General features: G+C 44.7%; 2 protein-coding genes across 4 annotated transcripts in view; one reads left to right on the forward strand and one right to left on the reverse strand.

Moving 5' to 3' along the window:
• The window catches only part of CRYBG1 (crystallin beta-gamma domain containing 1), a 150640-nt gene extending 137946 nt beyond the window's left edge, over window positions 1–12694 (forward strand). For both annotated transcript variants that reach the window (XM_075923953.2, XM_075923954.2), the window contains 3 exons: window positions 128–286; window positions 6340–6502; window positions 11765–12694. In XM_075923953.2, coding sequence (XP_075780068.2) covers window positions 128–286; window positions 6340–6502; window positions 11765–11853 — 411 coding nt within the window. In that variant the 3' untranslated portion in view covers window positions 11854–12694. The remainder of the gene's footprint in view (window positions 1–127; window positions 287–6339; window positions 6503–11764) is intronic.
• A 3786-nt stretch (window positions 12695–16480) lies between these two features.
• The window catches only part of RTN4IP1 (reticulon 4 interacting protein 1), a 33269-nt gene continuing 32074 nt past the window's right edge, over window positions 16481–17675 (reverse strand). For both annotated transcript variants that reach the window (XM_075923956.2, XM_014573686.3), the window contains one exon: window positions 16481–16609. In XM_075923956.2, the coding sequence (XP_075780071.2) occupies window positions 16493–16609 (117 nt within the window). In that variant the 3' untranslated portion in view covers window positions 16481–16492. The remainder of the gene's footprint in view (window positions 16610–17675) is intronic.

Raw genomic sequence — 17675 nt, forward strand, 5'->3', positions numbered from 1 at the left:
AATCCAAAATCCAAGGGCCACAGACCCTACCTTACACCAGTGAGTAGTGTTTACTCTACGGTTAACCAGAAGCACTGTTCATTCCTGCAATAAATAGTGTAACTAAAGAGCTCTGTTGTTTTCATAGAAACGTGTATACTTCAAACTTCGAAACAAGGAAACTGGAAAGTTCATGTCGGCTGATGGAAATGTGGATGATTTGAATCTTCTCAGAATACAAGTTACAGAAGATAGTAAATCAGATAACCAGATCTGGGTTTATCAAGATGGATTCATCAAGTGCAGGGTAAGGTTTAAAGTTAGTTGATTGAGGTTGTTTTAAGCACCCAGCCTGATGTTTCTGGATGACCATCATTATAGCTGGTATGACTTGTGATTCAAAATTCTTTTCAGGCTTGACAGAGGCATAGAATGTTTAATTTGAAATATTTTTGTTGATTTCAGCAGTGAATAGTTCCCACTGATGGAACTCTGCCTATCTGTGGATATCCACAGATTCGGATGCCAGCAGCACTCCGCCTGGCCGCCAGGTGGGGGTAGGGGGTCACTAGAGCAGGCTCCTGCACTGCCACTGGGGAAGGGGTGAAACAAACTCCTAACGCTCCCTTCACAAGGGCTGAGTGCCAGCTTTCCTTCCCTCCCCCCCTTCCCCCAGCCAGGTGAGCACTAACCTGCGAGAGCCCCCATTCTAGCTCAGGGACACATGATGTCACTACACACTGTTCTGTGCTGCCAGCTACTGCAGCAGGGAGCATGTGTCGGGGAGGCAACTGATTTCTGGGAGAGGAGGAGAGATCCAGCAAAGCAGCGAGCTGCCTGGCTCAGGAGGAGGGCAGAGAGCCTGGCTTTGTGGGACTAGGGCTAGAGCTGATGCTGCCGGGGCAGCACCCTGGGTGCCCCTCTGCCCTGCTGTGATCTGCCAGAAGTTGCTGCCGCCGGGTGCTATTGCTCTTGAGTTCCTGGCGGCAGCAGCACATAATGCAAATCCATTCTCTTGCCCCCAACCCTTCTAGAGAACCCTTATATTGCCCCCATGCTGCTCCTTACTCTGCCCCCCACCCCACCCCAGTCCCTGCTCTCATGCTGCCTGCCTCTTCCCTGCAATATTGCACCGTCACACTCACTCATCTGTGTTCCCTCCCTTACCCTCTCATCTGCATCCGCACAGCAAGCCATCTTGAAAATAAAATCCAGATCACAGATTGCAAATTGTATGATGAGTTGAGGCTGGCGGATGTGGGTCAGATGCAGGTCCACGTTTTTGTATCTGCATAGGGTTCTACCCATTGAATAGTTCCTCTTTAGTTATTTTTTTTATTCAACCACATACTCTTTACTTTGCAAAATTAATTTCTTCTGTGTCTTCCTTCCTTCCTTTTTGCCATGTCTCACTCTTGTGCAGTTCAGCTGAAACATAACTTTTTTTCTCTTTTATCAGTCCTTTTTTGGGTGATGATAATCTTCTTTTAACAAACAGTATATCAGCAAATAAGAACATATTGCATTTTTCTTTAACTGAGTTAGAACATTCTAGATATGTTAGTCCAACATGTTTGATTTTGGGTTTTTTAACTTGTTTAAGAACATTAAGGTCATATACAGGCAGTCTCCGGGTTACGTACAAGATAGGGACTGTAGGTTTGTTCTTAAGTTGAATTTGTATGTAAGTCGGAACTGGTACATATTGTACCCCAGATGTCCCCGATTCAGCCGCTGCTGAAACTGACCAGTGGCTGACTACAGGAAGCCCGAGGCAGAGCTGCTTTGCCCCAGGCTTCCTGGAATCAGCCGCTTATCAGTTTCAGCAGCAGCTGACTTGGGGACACCTGGGGTAGAGCAGCTGGGGTGCTGCCAGGCTGGTCCCCGCAGCACCGAGGTGCGGCGCTGCGGGGACCAACCCGGCAGCGCCCCAGCTGCTCTGTCCCAGGCGTCCAGATTCAGCCGCTGTTGAAACTGACCAGCAGCGGCTGAATCGGACACGCCTGGGGAAGAGCAGCTAGAGTGCTGCTGGGTTGGTCTGGTAGCACCAACCCTTGGCGCGGCGGGACCAACCCAGCAGCACCCCAGCTGCTCTTGGGGTCGCCTGAGGCAGAGCAGCTGGGGTGCTGCTGGGTTGGTCCCGCACCTCGGCGCTGTGGGAACCAACCCGGCAGCACCCCAGCTGCTCTACCCCAGGTGTCCCCAAGTCAGCTGCTGCTGAAACTGATCAGCGGCTGATTCCAGGAAGCCTGGGGTAAAGCAGCTTTGCCTTGGGCTTCCTGTAGTCAGCCGCTGGTCAGTTTCAGCAGCTGCTGACGTGAGGACGCCTGGGGCACAGCAGCTGGGGTGCTGCTGGGTTGGTCCAGTAGCGCCGCACCTCGGCGCAGTGGGACCAACCCGGCAGCCCCCCAGCTGCTCTACCCCAGGCGTCGGCAAGAAAAGCCTGGTCTGCTGGGGGGGGGGCGCACTAGCTGTGCCCCCTCCCCCCCCCAGCAGACCAGGGAGACGCGGGCGGCGGGACCGCCCAGACGCGCCGCGGCTCCACCGCCCGCGTCCTCCGCAGCTTTGCTCTGCGTCTCCCTGGTCTGCTGGGGGGGGAGGGAAGGGAGACGTGGAGCGGCTTTTCTTGCCGCGGAGGACGCAGGTGGCGGGACCGCAGCGCGTCTGGGCGGTTCCGCCGCCCGCGTCCTCCGCGGCGAGAAAAGCCCCGTTCGTAAGTAGGGATCTGACGTAAGTCGGATCCACGTAACTCGGGGACTGCCTGTATAAAGTTCAGTCTATAACGTCATGTCCTTGCATATTGCTTTCCCTTTGTCTGTGTCCTGTTTTTCCCCTCCATAAAAATGTCAATTAACAATATGTAAACAGGCAAAGTTCTAAAATATGGACCTTCCTGATAGTTTCCTGTTGAACCTCTCTAGTCCAGCTCACTCAGACGTGACTTTGCTGACCCAGAGACTTTGCCAAACCACAGTAGGTCAGTATTGTCTAGCAGCATTACCAACACTTCCACTGATTACAGGGTTCTGAAAAGAATTTAGGGGTAAATTAGAGCTCTCAGCACAGAACACTGAGAGCCAGAACTAGTGGTTGTCAACAAACTTTATGGGACTGTGGGAAACTTGGCCACAGTCATGATAGGCGAGCATCCATCTAAATAAAATCTTGCCAGACCAGTGTGTTGGACTAGAGACCTGTACATCCTTATTAAAATTATGTTCAGAATTATTTGGACAGTATTGTGTTGAAGATTACATTTAGGGGTTAAAATATTTGGCATTCCAGCAAGATGAAATGACAGAGTCCTAAAAATCTTCTTGGACTTAACTTTGTACATGATAAGTAGAGTCTTTGAGGTCAGTAGCATTACTCATAGTGCAGAAAGTTAAACGTGCATTATTTTGTGCAAGTCTAAAGTGAATCAAGTTAATTGAATACAGTGAATCTGTTTGAGTACACTGCAAAGAATCATGTGACCTCTTTCGCAAGGTTGTAAAAGTTCGAGAGAGACATTTTGCAAAAGGAACAATTTCTCTCCATAAACTGCGTCAGTTATGCTTGAGGGACAAATCCTCCTCTTTTCCATTAACCGAGGTACTGTTTGGACATGCACAGGTTAGACGCTCTTGTAAAAGGAAATTATGAAGACTGTAAAAACGAGGCCAAGTGAGCAAACAGTTTTAATAACATCACATGCAAAATACCTTCCTCATGATGGTAATTTTGTGTCTCACTGAAGATATTACTACTTGGGCAGTGTTGTAATCGAGTATGGATGGGGCTATCTTGCTCCTTTCATTTACACAGAATTAGCCATTTGATTTGTTCTAAGTAAAAACGTATGGTGCACAGAATTCATGGGGCTGCAGCTTGTGCTATGCCACAGTCATGTAGCTTAACTGGCAAGAGCTTAGAGTAGCTATATTATCTGCAGATGACTAAACCATGAATGAGTTATGCCATTTCTCTTAGGAAAGGGCAAATGAAACTTTATATCAGGATGGGCAATAATTTTTAAGAGGGCCACTTCATGAATTTCTGAAGTGGCCTTGGACTACCCCAGAAGGGGTGGGGCCAGGAGACTTCTTATGCCCCCCTCCCCAGAGCCTGATTGGTGTGGGGAAGTGTGTGAAGGCTCCCCCCTCCCCCGAGATAATTTCCTGCTGTTTTAAAACAGCTGGTGGTTTCCTTTAGGTGCGGCATGGGAAGAGCCCTCACATGCTCCCCATCCCCAAGCCTGGGGGCAGGGGAGTGTGTGAGGTCTCTTGCCCCCTGTCCCCGCCCTGCCAGGGGCTCACGGCAGCTAGAGAGAAACTTTGCATACTCCTCTGTCCCCAGGTCTCAATTGGCCTGAGGGCGGGGAAGCAGCAGAGCGGCCACAGGCCAGATCCACCAGCTTGGCAGCCTGGATCCTGCCTGCAGAGACTCCTTTGCCCATCCCTGTTTTATACAATACTGCCTGTAATAGGAAGAGAGCCTGAAACACAAGCCCTTGTATTAGAGGCCTGATAGGTAGCAGGACATGCTTACAGAGTCTGCCAAGAATTGGGCTGATACTGCAAAAATACACTTTCCTAAGAAATGCTAAGTACAAAGAGTCCTCTTGCAAACACATCCTGATACTAAGTGGTACCAGAACATCCCAATATCAAGGACGATACAAAAACATTCCCCAAGGATAACAAACATACCGACCCCTCGTAAAAGAGAAGGTCAGGATGGCAGTAGGTAATTTATTTCAGGGTATAAAGGTGCATCCTAGAGGGACTATCTTTGGGCAGCCTACGGGGGAGCGGAAAGTCTTGCTGCTAACTGAGCTGTGTTCATAGTCACAAACATACATGTCTTAGTGCTCTTGTAGGGCCTGTCAGGTGCCATTACCGTGCTTCGTCAACAATAAACCTAGCTGGGTGCCTTCATAGCTTAATGCATCTTGTGGTCAATGGGCGGTTCACTCAAGGTCTGTGGTGCTGGCTGTCTGCACGTGCAGCCAGACACCTGACCACACTGCCAATATGCTCTCTGACACACATTGAAAAACAAAGGCTCATAAAAAAAACTGTTTGAGTTCCTGTAAAGCTATGTTGCCTTATACCCTGAGTCACAATAATGATCCATGCCCATGGCATCTGGAAAGCAGTTAGGGCCTTTCCTACCTAGCTAAGTGACAACTAGTGAACTGCCATGAAACTCATTCCCCAGTAGCTGCAGGGAGCAGGAGAGTATTTTACTGACTCACATTCTGGCTGGCAGAGTAAAAAGAAGGAAATGGTGGCTAAATGAAACTTTTGTGCAAATGTTGAATCTTTGGAATAGTAGGGAGAAATTTAATAGATTTTGTATCTCTGAGTTTTTTACATGTACTATAATGAAGTACATTTATTCCCAGGCCTGCAATTTATTCTTAGCCTCTAAAAGTAAAGTAGCTAGTAGTCCATGCTGTCAGGCCCACATTGTGATAGAGTGAATCACAGAAGTCCCTGTCGGGTTGTCCCCTGGTGTACTGATCAGGACACTGCTGCCTTCCTGCTCTCTCGGGCTCCTCACTACCCTGTACTGCTAGACTAGATCCTCTGGTCTCTCCCAGCCAAGGCACAGAGTTGGGGTTACTGCCTTGCTGCAGAGCAACACAGACACTGAACCAGGTCAGCTCCAGGAGGACTCTGTTCTAAAGGGCTTTGCACCCAGAAAACCAATGCCCAAAAAAGGACTAAAACCCCCAAATAAATTCCTCTTAATCTGTATAAAAGTTTACATGGAGAACTTGAAAGTTCACCTTCTTATCAAATAGAGATATGCACAGTGGTTGTTCCCCCCAGGTTACAGTTATTTTCACTGAACTTGATAATAAACAAAAGTGTTGTTAAATATTAAAAGTAGGATTCAAGTGATTGCAAGTGAAAACAGATCAAAGTAAGCTACTAAATTAAAATGAACAAAAAACTATTAACTAATTCTAATCCACCAAGAGACTTATTACATGCAAATTCCTACCCTACACAGCTGTTCTTATTTCAGGCACAAGCTTCAAGTCAAAGTTGATCTTTGGGTCTACAGCTTCTTCAAAGTTCTTTGTATCCTCTTAGGGTGTGGCACGCAGTTTCAAAGGCCAGATGAAAACAAAAGCTGATTGCTTCCCATTGCTTAAATATACTGATGGAGGCTGCCATCAGAAAGGATTAATGAGGGGGAAATAATGGTGTTAAACCCTTTCCATTACCAACAGAGGGTGAATGATGACAACCACAATCTCCTGCCGATGTCCCCCATTGGTGACCAGTAAACCTGGAGTACAGATATTACTGTAGCTGTAGAAACAAGGCCCTTTAACTAACTTCTTTTGTCTCTTCAATAATACAGATGGCTGAAGACTGCTGTTTGACAATTGTAGGAAATCTTATAACTCCAGGCTCTAAACTAGGCCTATCATTCGAGCAGAATGAAGACAAGCAGAATTGGTGTGTTAATCCTGATGGCAGGATCCTTAGCAAAATGAAACCAACGTTAGTTTTAGATATCAAAGGTAAGAACACGTTGCCATTCAATGTGATTTTAATTAGTCCACTGTAAATGTTGCATATATGCTGAAAGTGTTCCTGTAGATTAAGGATGACTTTATAGTTCATAGACTTTAATTTGGGATCTGAAGGGTCGGTTCTGATCATCTAATCTGACCTCATGCATTGCAAAAGATATAGGATGTCACCCAGTTATTCTGATATCTATCTTAAGAACCCTTGGGAATTATCTGTCTTGTGTTTCTTTATGTCCCCTAGTGCATGTGTAAGTATTCAGAAATCCCCTATTATTCTGACATGTTTAACTTTGATGATGTACATAAAGTACTTCTTAATATAAAGCTGTGATTTTTTTACTTTAGCATATTTTTCTTTTCATTTGTATGGCATGAGTTTTCTAACACATGCAGAGTTGAAATACAAAAAGGACAAATAACTTAAAATAGTTGTTCCGTTATTATGATTAGTACTAGATCTGAGATTTGTATCCCTTACTATATATTTTACAGCTGCTTTTGTTATAAGTTTGTTTCATTTAGATGTTATCCTTGTTTTTGTAATTTTTATAAGATGAATAGTAAAACCATAGGTATGATAAGCAGCAGAATGAACAGCTCACTACTGTTGTGCTTAACCAGTGTTCTCCAGTTTACTCGCAACTTCTCTTTTAAAAGCAAACACTGTCTCCCTCAAGCCCCTCATTTTAAATGAGTAAAGTTAAAACTAATTTTGTAGTAGTTTTGGGAATAGTCTGAGTAAACTATTATTGCTTTGAGACATATTGGCAAAAATGTGAGAACAGGCTTATGCAGCGTTTGCCTATATAGTTCCTGTCACAAATAAACACTAATTCTTTTACCTCCTGTGCATACTAAAATTAACTCACAATTTTAACTGTGTAATATCTAATCCTGCAACAACCCAGATGGAGGAATTTTTATTCCCCGAAAGAAAACGGTGTGATGATTAAGTAATAATCTATCAAAAAATCCAATTTAGGAAATGTCTTTATTAAATAACTACACTGTGCAGAAGTGTTTGTCTTAATTGAACCACTGTGTAAAAGGCAAAAAATATTAGTGTGCTGGCTCATCTTCAGTGAAAGACCTTAAACATAGTGGGTGTGTCTAGACTGGCAAGATTTTGCGCAAAAGCAGTGGCTTTTGCGCAAAAACTTGCCAGCTGTCTACACTGGCCATTTGAATTTGCGCAAGAGCACTGACTTTGTAATGTACAAAATCAGTGCTGCTTGCGCAAATACTTTCCCGCTCCCGCTCGGGGAAAAAGCCCTCTTGCGCAAGAGGGCCAGTGTAGACAGGGAAGAACTGTTTTGTGCAAAAAAGCCCCGATGGCTAAAATGGCGATCGGGGCTTTCTTGCACAAAATTGCATCTAGACTGGCTATGGATGCTTTTGCGCAAAAGCACTTTTTGCACAAAAGCATCTGTGCCAATCTAGACGCGCTTTTGCGGAAATACTTTTAATGGAAAAACTTTTCCGTTAAAAGTATTTCTGCAAAATCATGCCAGTCTAGATGCAGCCAACATGTACTTTGAGTGAATATTTGAAAACTATTTTCAGAATATCAAACTGAATAGCTTCAAACAGCAAAATGTAGATTGAGAGACACATTGATTCAACAGGCTAGCTTGCATTAGAAAATGCAGTGTCTGTCTGTTTGTTCGCTTTCTGATTTTAACTGCCAGGCTCAAAAGTAGAAGGGCAGAGAGCCTTGAACATTTTGTTGGAGGAAAAAAAAGTTTTAACATTTGTTGTATATTTAAATGCAGGACATAACTGCAGCTCTGACCATTGAATAGTAATAAAACGTAACCCAAGACACACCAGTGTAAAGTAGCCCAACTCTGATCCCACACTGGCTTAAATTGGGAGGAACTTGCAGTGAATCAGAATTGGTCCCAAGACTACCAAGTACAAGATTAAAAAGGAATTTATCATGAGGTTCTGCAGGAGCAAGTGAAGTTGGTGAAGGCGCTCGAGCTGACAATGTCAGGGGGTTATCATGGTGGGCAGAGTGTGTCATCTACTCTGGGAATTGCTTTCTTGCTGGATCCAGACAAAGCCAGATTATCCTGGTCTGCAGGCACGGTGCAGAGCCTGTCTCTTTTCTCAGACATTTGCCTGGGTGGATGGAATGTAGACTCTGGAATGTTGTCTGTAAGGGGTCCTCTTTCCCTTTCTACCTGTGAAAGGTGAAGTGGTGTTTGCTATATGCACTGTTTGTAGACATTAGGGAGTAAAGACGGGTGAGGTGAGGTGATGTTTACTTGGACCAACTTCTGTTGGTGAGAGACAAACTCACCTGCCTGGTTCCCCCCTCCCCCCCCGCCCCCCAAGTATTTGTTTTCATGATGTCCAAGTGCTTTGTGAAGGATCTGTTTTATATACATCTGAAACATGAATAAATTTAGTGTTGCTTGTACAGGTAATTTAATTTTAAAAAATCCTGTATCTAGTCCTTCTATGTTGCTGAACCACCATTAAAGCTAAATAACCAACCATCTATTTTTAGCCCCAACATGTTCTTTAGCAAATGAACTTGTTCAGAAATTGTGATAATGGTGCCATCTTGTGGGTGTTCAGAAATAGTTCATGGCAGTGATATTTGCCCATAGTAATCACACACTTAAACATTTAAATGTCTGGATTTTCTTCTATTTCAGGTACTGTCTAGGGATGTAAAAAGGGTTTAAACTACAAACTGTGTAACCGATTACAGTTCCATCGGTTACATGGTTAAATGGATCCCAGTGCTGCTGATCATGTGGACTCTTAACTCTGCAGCAGAGCCTTGTAGGCTGCCAGAGCCACAGGCACCCAGCAGCCCCATTGGCCCCTAGGAGTTTAACCATTAACTTGAACCAATACACATCAGCTTATCAATTAACTAGTTAAACTGTTACACCCCGTAACCCTGTCTCTCATACAGTTGTATTCCAGCAGGCATAACTTTAAGAATAGTTTGCCATGATGATTATTTATGAACTGTACTTAGAAGCACTTTTTAGTTATTTCCCGTGGCCAAGATTGATTGATTATTGTAGCCCATCCTGTGCCTCAGCACAGTAACAGAACCATCTCACTGAACACAGCCTGACCAATTTCCCCTCTGCTCAAGTCTCCCTTTGCTCTGACAGTGTAAGTCAGGCCTGGGCAAAATACAGTCCGCAGGCCAGATCCAGTCTGCCAAGCCACCAGATCTGGACCGCAAAGGCAGCGGGGAGCCCCATGAAGGCTTCCCCCCCCCCCCTCAGCCCAGCATGCCCTACAGAAAAGCAGCTACAAGGCTCCATTTCTGTTTTAAAACTGGAGGGAAGGGGGGAGGTTTTAGGAGCCATCCCACCCCCAGCACATTTCCATGGGCTGGTTTCTGGAGTTGGCTGTTGGGAGTACCAGACAACCAAGAAGAACCATGCCTCCGCTCCTGGGCTCAGTTATTCATGAAGCACGTGGCCAGGCAGACTAATTTGGCAGCTGGCTGGGGAACATTTTAAGCTCTGCAGGCAGGCCGGCTAGTTTGGCATCTAGCAAGTTAAGTCTCTTGGCCACAGCCTGCTTCTGGCACCCCAGCCCTTTCCTGGCCCAACTCTCTGCCCCCCCCCCCCCCCAACATACCCAAATCCTCTGTCCCCCTCTTACACCCATACCCTCCTCCCAGATCTGGCACCCCAATCTCCTGCCCCAGATCACAATCCCCTCTTACCCTAGGTCACATCCCAAAACCCTGCACTCCAGTCCCCTGCCCTAGGTCACAACCACCTGCTTCATCCCAACTCCCTCCAACACTCCAGTATCTCTCCTGCTCTTCAGTCCCTTATCCCAGATCCCACACCTTCTCCATTAATATCCTGGAAGAGTGCGATCCTCGACCACTTTCCAAAATCTTAGTGGCCTCCTGTCAAAAATGATTGCCCACCTCAGAATAAGTCTTATCTCTGCTGCACTACCTTAGGCTGGTCCCATGCCATCCACCCTAGGTAGGGTGGTGGGGGGGAGGGAATTGCTGCTGTTGGATAAGGCAGGAACTTGTTTTTCTCGTATCACAAGTTCTGCTTCACGTAAGGCAAGACGCCAGCATGAGCAATGGACAACAGCCCTATCATGCAGAATTGAGCTCCCACAGAGTGATTGCACAGGGGAGAGACCATTCTAGGCCCAGGGAACACTTTTGTATTCTTGCTCTTTGTGCCAGCTCTTGGTCTTTTCCCCACATTGGAAAGCATAGAGCCCTGAGCTTGTGGTGCTTGCTAGGGAGGTGGAAATTGACATAACTGCCTGAAGGCATTTCTTTGTCTAGAAGAATGAATCTTTGTGAATAAGAATAGACTCTTTTTCAGTGAATGGACATTTTCTTCATTGGCTGTCAGTTGGCTCAGACACCCCCTAATGACAGATCTAAGACATTATATTAATGCAGCATGAAAGACAATAAATAAATGCTTGAGTACTGTGAAACCCTGGTCGGTTTCATGTTTTCAGTGACAAACTTCTTTGTCCTAGAAGCTGAGGTTTTCCAGCAGTGGGAGCTCTAGACTGATCATCTGCATTAGTGATACCACATGTAACAGACAGTAAAATGTAACAGTCCATTTACTAATTTCAGGAGAGAGAAAAGGTCAAGTATCACTGAAATAATGCAGATGTAGGTGCATGGTTTGTGTTGCAGTTACCAGTGAGAGGTAGAGGTGGGGATATAACATATATAAATGTACATGAATCCTATTTCAATGCACTATAGTCTGAGTGCACAGAAACTATCTGATTGTTTGAGTAATGACAACGTAAAGGCATTTGGGATTTATACTGATACTGCTATATGTTCTGCTGGCCAACAGCATTTCTTTTATATTGAGTACTCCTTAGCTAGCCTATGGAGACCAGTTAATCACTAGATAGCTAGCATGTGAGGATTGTGGTGCAGCATTGTTTGTCGGTAGGTGAAAGTCCTGATCCAGTCAGCCTCACCTGACATTCTCATCCTATTGTCCTTCTGCATTGCAAGAGCAGGACCTGGAGGTTCACAGCAGACCAGCGTTAAGGAATTTCAGGCACCAAATGGGGACAGAGAGAAGTTTAGAAGAAAGCACCCAAGGGAGTAAGGTGGCAGGATAGGAATGGGGGCGGTGATGTACATCTTTACCATGGATCATCAGAATGTCTCTGAAACATTTACAGCACTGACTGTCACAGTCCGTCATTTTCAGTGATTTTCTTCACATTTAATTTTCTTTTTACATTTCTTCTCAGGGGGTACACAGTATGATCAAAATCACGTTGTTGTGAACACGGTCAATGAACGGAAGCCAACCCAGTGTTGGGAAGCATTAGTTCTATAAATCCAAACAAGTCCATCGATTGGAGAGATTATACCAACATTCCAACTAATGTGGCAGTCTTCAAAGAAGAGAGAAATCTGTCCTGTGGCCTTCTCAATCATAAGAACAAGCAACAGTTTCAGCTCTAAGTACTAATTCTATAAGTTTGAGAGAGATACTGGTTGTTAACCTACTACAACTATGTTGATCACCTCTTGTAACTGTTCCCTGCTGTTTGTTTGTTAATAGTTTTTTAAATGTTAAAGTCCTCCCCTACCCAGCAGCAGTTTCATGTCAGTGATGAATTGCTAATTCAGAATTTTTTATTATTGCTACAGGTGTTTTTATCAGAAAAAATATAAAATTATCATACAAAGAGAATTAGGTAAAGTTTATTCCACAAAAAATTGAAGTGCAACATATGAGAGGAGATCCAAAATAGATTGAACTTAGTAGTAGTATATCAGAGTATTTATCTCCTCAAAATTAACATGTAAATAATGCATTGGTACCAAAAAAAAAATCAGTCTGTTGAAAGCATTTAAAAACTTTAGGGAAATTTTTACCAAAATTACTGCAAGTGCTGTGCAGATATATTTTAGTAAATTGTCATTTTAAAGTCTGTATTTTAATAAGCAATCTCTTCTAGTTTTTCTATTAGAGGATACAAATCTGTAGATGGTTTTTAGCAAAAGTATTGGGCAGCAAAAAAGGTATGTCCACTGTGAAGAATTTGCCCATTTTCTGTTTCTACTTTAAAAAGATGCCTTACTTTTTTACAGAGTTAAAAGTGTTATTTACTTACCTGCTTGGGGCAAATATTCAAACTTTGCAGTAGCTCTATTAAGTGCGGTTATTACTGCTCTTGGAATTTAACTTAATACTTTTCTTTCCTTTTAGTTTTAAAAATCATCACTAATCACAGTGGTTCCCAATCTCTCCACATACTGTCCTAGCCACTCTCTCTATCCATAGAGTTCATTTCATTCTAATCCATCATGATCTTAGCATTCACCAAACATTTCTGATGAAGTCCAGGAGGGTTAGATCAATGGTGCTAGGCTGTTACAGCAACACTATTGTAGCTATGCACTGGTGCTGAAGACACAAGCTTATTGCTGAGGTAGGGAAAAGAACTTGGAGACATTCATACTACAAGGGTAAGTGCCATATAAGAATTTAGATACCTTAGTTCCAGTGATGTATACTGTAGGATAGGAACAACACCTTAGCACAAAGCTTGTTTCAAGAGAGGACAAAAACAAGTGATGCACATGAAGTAACTTGTAGGTTGTTCTTGTGTATTAACTTTTGCCTCTCTTGGCCCAGTATTAGAAATGTGGTTTTATTTTATATCATTGGCAGAACAGAACAGTGAATGTAAACTCTTGTACCATGCTGCTATATTTCATTCTTGCTTAGAACCAGTGTTATGACAAACCACTCCTAGTAGCCTCTGGGGGCATTTGCTAGACTTTGTCTTGCACAGTAAACCTAAGAGAATGTAACTTTCTTTACTGTATGTTGCCTTGCAGGATACTGTGCTCTATTTTTTATCATTACCTGTGGGGAAGTCTTAGTGCCTTCAATCTAATTTTAAGTGTGTGGGTTTTTTCCACTTGCTGTACAGACAACTGCACTAATCAACATTCAAATACATCTTTCTCTTTAAAAAAAAAAAATCGTGGTTGTAAAATGCTTTTTATTCCTTCCTAAAGAGTTAGTTTTGGTTCCAAGGTGGTAATTCTGTGCTTGTTTTGTATCCACAGTGTGTTAGATTTAGCTGAACAAAATTGTTGAAGTACATGTGATTTAATGAAACTATAGGCAGAGTCTCATTGTTACATAGCTGTAGTTAAGCTCATCTGTACAAGTGTGGTGCTGCCAGCTTCATTGTGCCCCAAGTCTGTTGTGAAAAGATCACCCAGGTTCTGCTGTCCTTAGTGTTTCCACTATGGATTGCCTACAGGGAATGCAAATGTGGTGGACACAGTTGCTGCTGCTGTGACAAGAACTGCACTAAGATCACTTCTAAAGAGGGTATTAAACACTTTATGGACCCTTAGGCACTTAAGCTGTGTTGTTCCTGTGATGTTCCACTCAGCCTAATCACTTGCACCCTACAGCATGAGTGGGGAAGAGATGAGTACATGAGGCAGGGAGTTGCTGTAGAGATGCGTGTCCTAAGTGACTTCCTGCAAGAGAAGAAAGATCTAAATCTAGGCCACAAGGAGCACCTCTCCCTGCTCAGCAATCCATTAATGGGAACCACTTGCCTAGAGGTTAACTCTTAACTAGTTCTTGCATGAAACTACAGGCAGTCCCCGGGTTACGTACAAGATAGGGACTGTAGGTTTGTTCTTAAGTTGAATCTGTATGTAAGTCGGAACTGGCGTCCAGATTCAGCCGCTGCTGAAACTGACCGCCAGTTCTGACTTACATACAGAATCAACTTAAGAACCCCAAGTGTCCCCAAGTCAGCTGCTGCTGAAACTGATCAGCAGCTGATTCCAGGAAGCCCGGGGCAGAGCAACTCTGCCTTGGGCTTCCTGTAGTCAGCGCTGGTCAGTTTCAGCAGCGGCTGAATCAGGACGCCTGGGGCAGAGCAGTTGGGGTGCTGCTGGGTTGGTCCAGAAGCACCCAGAGTGGCGCTGCGGCACCAACCGGCAGCGCCCCAGCTGCTCTGCCACAGGCATCCGGAGAAAAGCCTAGTCTGCTTGGGGGCGGGGGGGGGGGGGGTACTAGCTGCGCCCCCCCCGACTCCAGCAGACCAGGAAGATGCGGGCGGTGGACCGAGACGCACCGCGGTCCTGCCGCCTGGGTCCTCCACGGCTTTGCTCCCAGTCTCCCTGGTCTGCTGGAGACCAGCAGACCAGGGAGACGGGGAGCAAAGCCTCTGAGGACGCTGGCAGCGGGACAGCCGCGGGGCGTCTGGGCTGTCCCGCTGCCGGCTTCCCCAAGGCTTTGCAAAGCCTTGGGGAAGCCGGCAGCGGAGTAGCCCAGGCGGCCTGGGCTGCCTCGCTGCCCGAGCCCCCCCGCGGCTTTGCAAAGTGTAAAGTCGGATCCGCGTAAGTCGGGGACTGCCTGTACTTGCCTTGCTCTAACAAAACTAAGGGTACGTCTAGACTACAGGCTTCTGTCGACAGAAGTTTTGTCGACAGATACTGTCGACAAAACTTCTGTTGACAAAGAGCGTCTACACTACATTGAGTTCTGTCGACAAAGCAAGCTGCTTTGTCGACATGGTAGTGTGGACGCAAAGGACAGTTTACATGCAATAACACCTTCTGTCGACAGAAACTCTGTTGACAGAAGGTGTTATGCCTCGTAAAATGAGGTTTACCAGCGTCGACAAAACTGCTGAGTTCTGTCGACGTTATGTCGACAGAACTCAGCGGTAGTGTGGACGCAGGTATAGTTTTGTCGACAAATCCCTATAGTCCCCTGGCAGCCATAGCCCTGAGCCTCCCTGCCTCCAGATGGCCAGAGGAATCCTGGGGCAGCCCAATTCCTCTGCCCCACCCTTGCTTAGAGGAGTCCTGTGCTGGCCACAACTGCATCTCCCCTTTGCAAACCCTAAGCTGTGTTCCTTCCCCCGCCTCCCTGGAAAACTCAATCTCTTCTTTCTTCCTGGAGAAGTACCTGAGCCTCATTCCAGTCCATGGGAGGCAGAAGAGGCACTATCTGTTACTCAGCCTCCTGGCTGCACCATTAAGCTCTCTGGATTTCAGGGAGTGTGTGAATGAACCCAGGACCTGACTAGCAGATTCTCTCTCCTCAGCTGCCCTGGAACCTGCATGGTGGATAAGCACAAATTTTCCCTGCCAAACCTGCGACTGGGGCCTAGCAGCAGTGACTGTGCTAGAGGATGCTGGGCCCCCTCTAGACTATTATACCTGCCCCCCATACATAGAATTGGTGGTGCTTCCCCAAAGAGTGGGGAGGCTCTATGGGCTGTAAACACCCTTCCCAGAACCCCAAAAGGAAAAATGGATTTGAAGTGGTGCCTCCCACATCTCAGAAGAGAGCTCTATCTACAAGCTAATGGGACTGCCTGAGATAAGGGTCCTTCAGCCTTTCCTATTGAAGCCTTTATTCCTGTTATGAATAGTCACTGGAGCATGGGGTTAGGGATTGCATCTTGGGGTTCCTTTCAATCCAATTTATTGCTCAACACTTGTTTACAGGTCAGCAAGTACTTCCTTTGCAAACTCATTCACAGGGCATTTGGGTACATATAGCGCACAGCCCTGTGGAACTAACAATTAATAAGGCTGTCAACTTAGCTCCTGCCACCAGAAGGATGGTTATCAGTGTCCATATGAAGAATTACAAATTCTCTTCACTCATGGCTATAATTTAGCCACGTTAAAACAGAGGAAAGGCCAATGCCTGTTCTCAAAAGTTTTACAAACCACAGTAGGAAGGTCTCAACTAGGTTTTTTATATGGGTAATTTTATATTCATTTTTTAAAGTGAGAACTTTCATACAATGCACACTGGATTCATGGCCTGTAACACTTTTAGGAGCATTTTAAACGTAGAACACCATTTTAAAGAGACTTGTAAGGAAAAGATAGTAAACTACACCTACAAATCTGTGTCCAAATGCAATAGACCACTACAACAGACTGCAAGCAAAACAGAATGGCTTTAGAAGTTATTTTTTATTAATTACATTTATTACTGTTTTCCCACGTGCATGTCCTTCTTCTAGCTTAAGAAAGGCCTTTGGAACTTCAGAAAGAGAGAAGACTTGCTCAACCACTGGACGGATCTATGAAACAAAAACAGGGAGATGGTATCACTTGACAGGGACCAAATGAGCATGGTTCTAACATCATCTCCTTGTCCATGCGTCAAAGTTCTGTGTAATATGGAAATAATATACCAGGCCATATCTTGTCACTAATACAGTCATCTACTGTTCACAGCTCTTATCTGCAGGATACAAGGATTCTACCTTGTGTTCCATACAGTGACATTCACGTTTCTTATTTCATAATGAACCCATCACGTACACCAGATTCAAAGCTCCATAGGGTCACATTTTTACAAGGTATTTAGGGACCTTTTGGGATATTTGAAAGCTTTTACCATGTCTAACTCCCACCTGACTCAGTGAGACTTGGGTACTGAGGTACTTTTGAAAATGTCACAGACTCCACCTTTAAAAATGCCTTATGAGCACAAGTATGGGCTTTATATTCCTTACCTGCTGATAACATTAAAATTCAGACATCAAAATAGCTGTTGATCTATGTAAATTATGCCTAGATTTTTAAAGGGATCAAGGTACCTAACTCCCACTGGGTCCACTAGCAATTAAGACACAAACACCTTTTAAAAGCTGACCCTAAGTCACTTAAGGTTGTCTTTGTCTTAATTGCTAGTGGACCCAGTGGGAATTAGGCACCTTGATCAGCATTGCTTTACTCTTATACATATTCCTCCAATGCCTCTTGCTAATGGCCAACATTCCAGCTGTACCAAGGGAGGCAGAAAAGCAACTTCTTTTGAAAACACAGCTCATTGACAGCCAAAAGGAATGCTAGAAATGGCATCAGATCTAGAGCCCTCCTCCCAGAGCTCTGCAAGAACACTGCTCTCAGAGGTTGGTGTCATCTTGATGCAATATTCTTGCATCACGCGGCTGGCTATGATCATTTTAACATTAGCTGGTTTTGTATTTAGCTGTTGTTGTGATCAGTATTTAAATAAGAGTCTCTGAATGTCCTATTTATTCTGCTAAAAAGCTGCTTATTTATAACTCGAGCCCTGCACACACAAAATTTAGCCACATCCATATCCACAAAAGTGAACCATGGATATTTACACTGACA

The sequence above is a fragment of the Pelodiscus sinensis genome, chromosome 3, assembly GCF_052426305.1.
Source record: "Pelodiscus sinensis isolate ZL-2025 chromosome 3, ASM5242630v1, whole genome shotgun sequence".
NCBI lineage: Eukaryota > Metazoa > Chordata > Testudines > Trionychidae > Pelodiscus > Pelodiscus sinensis.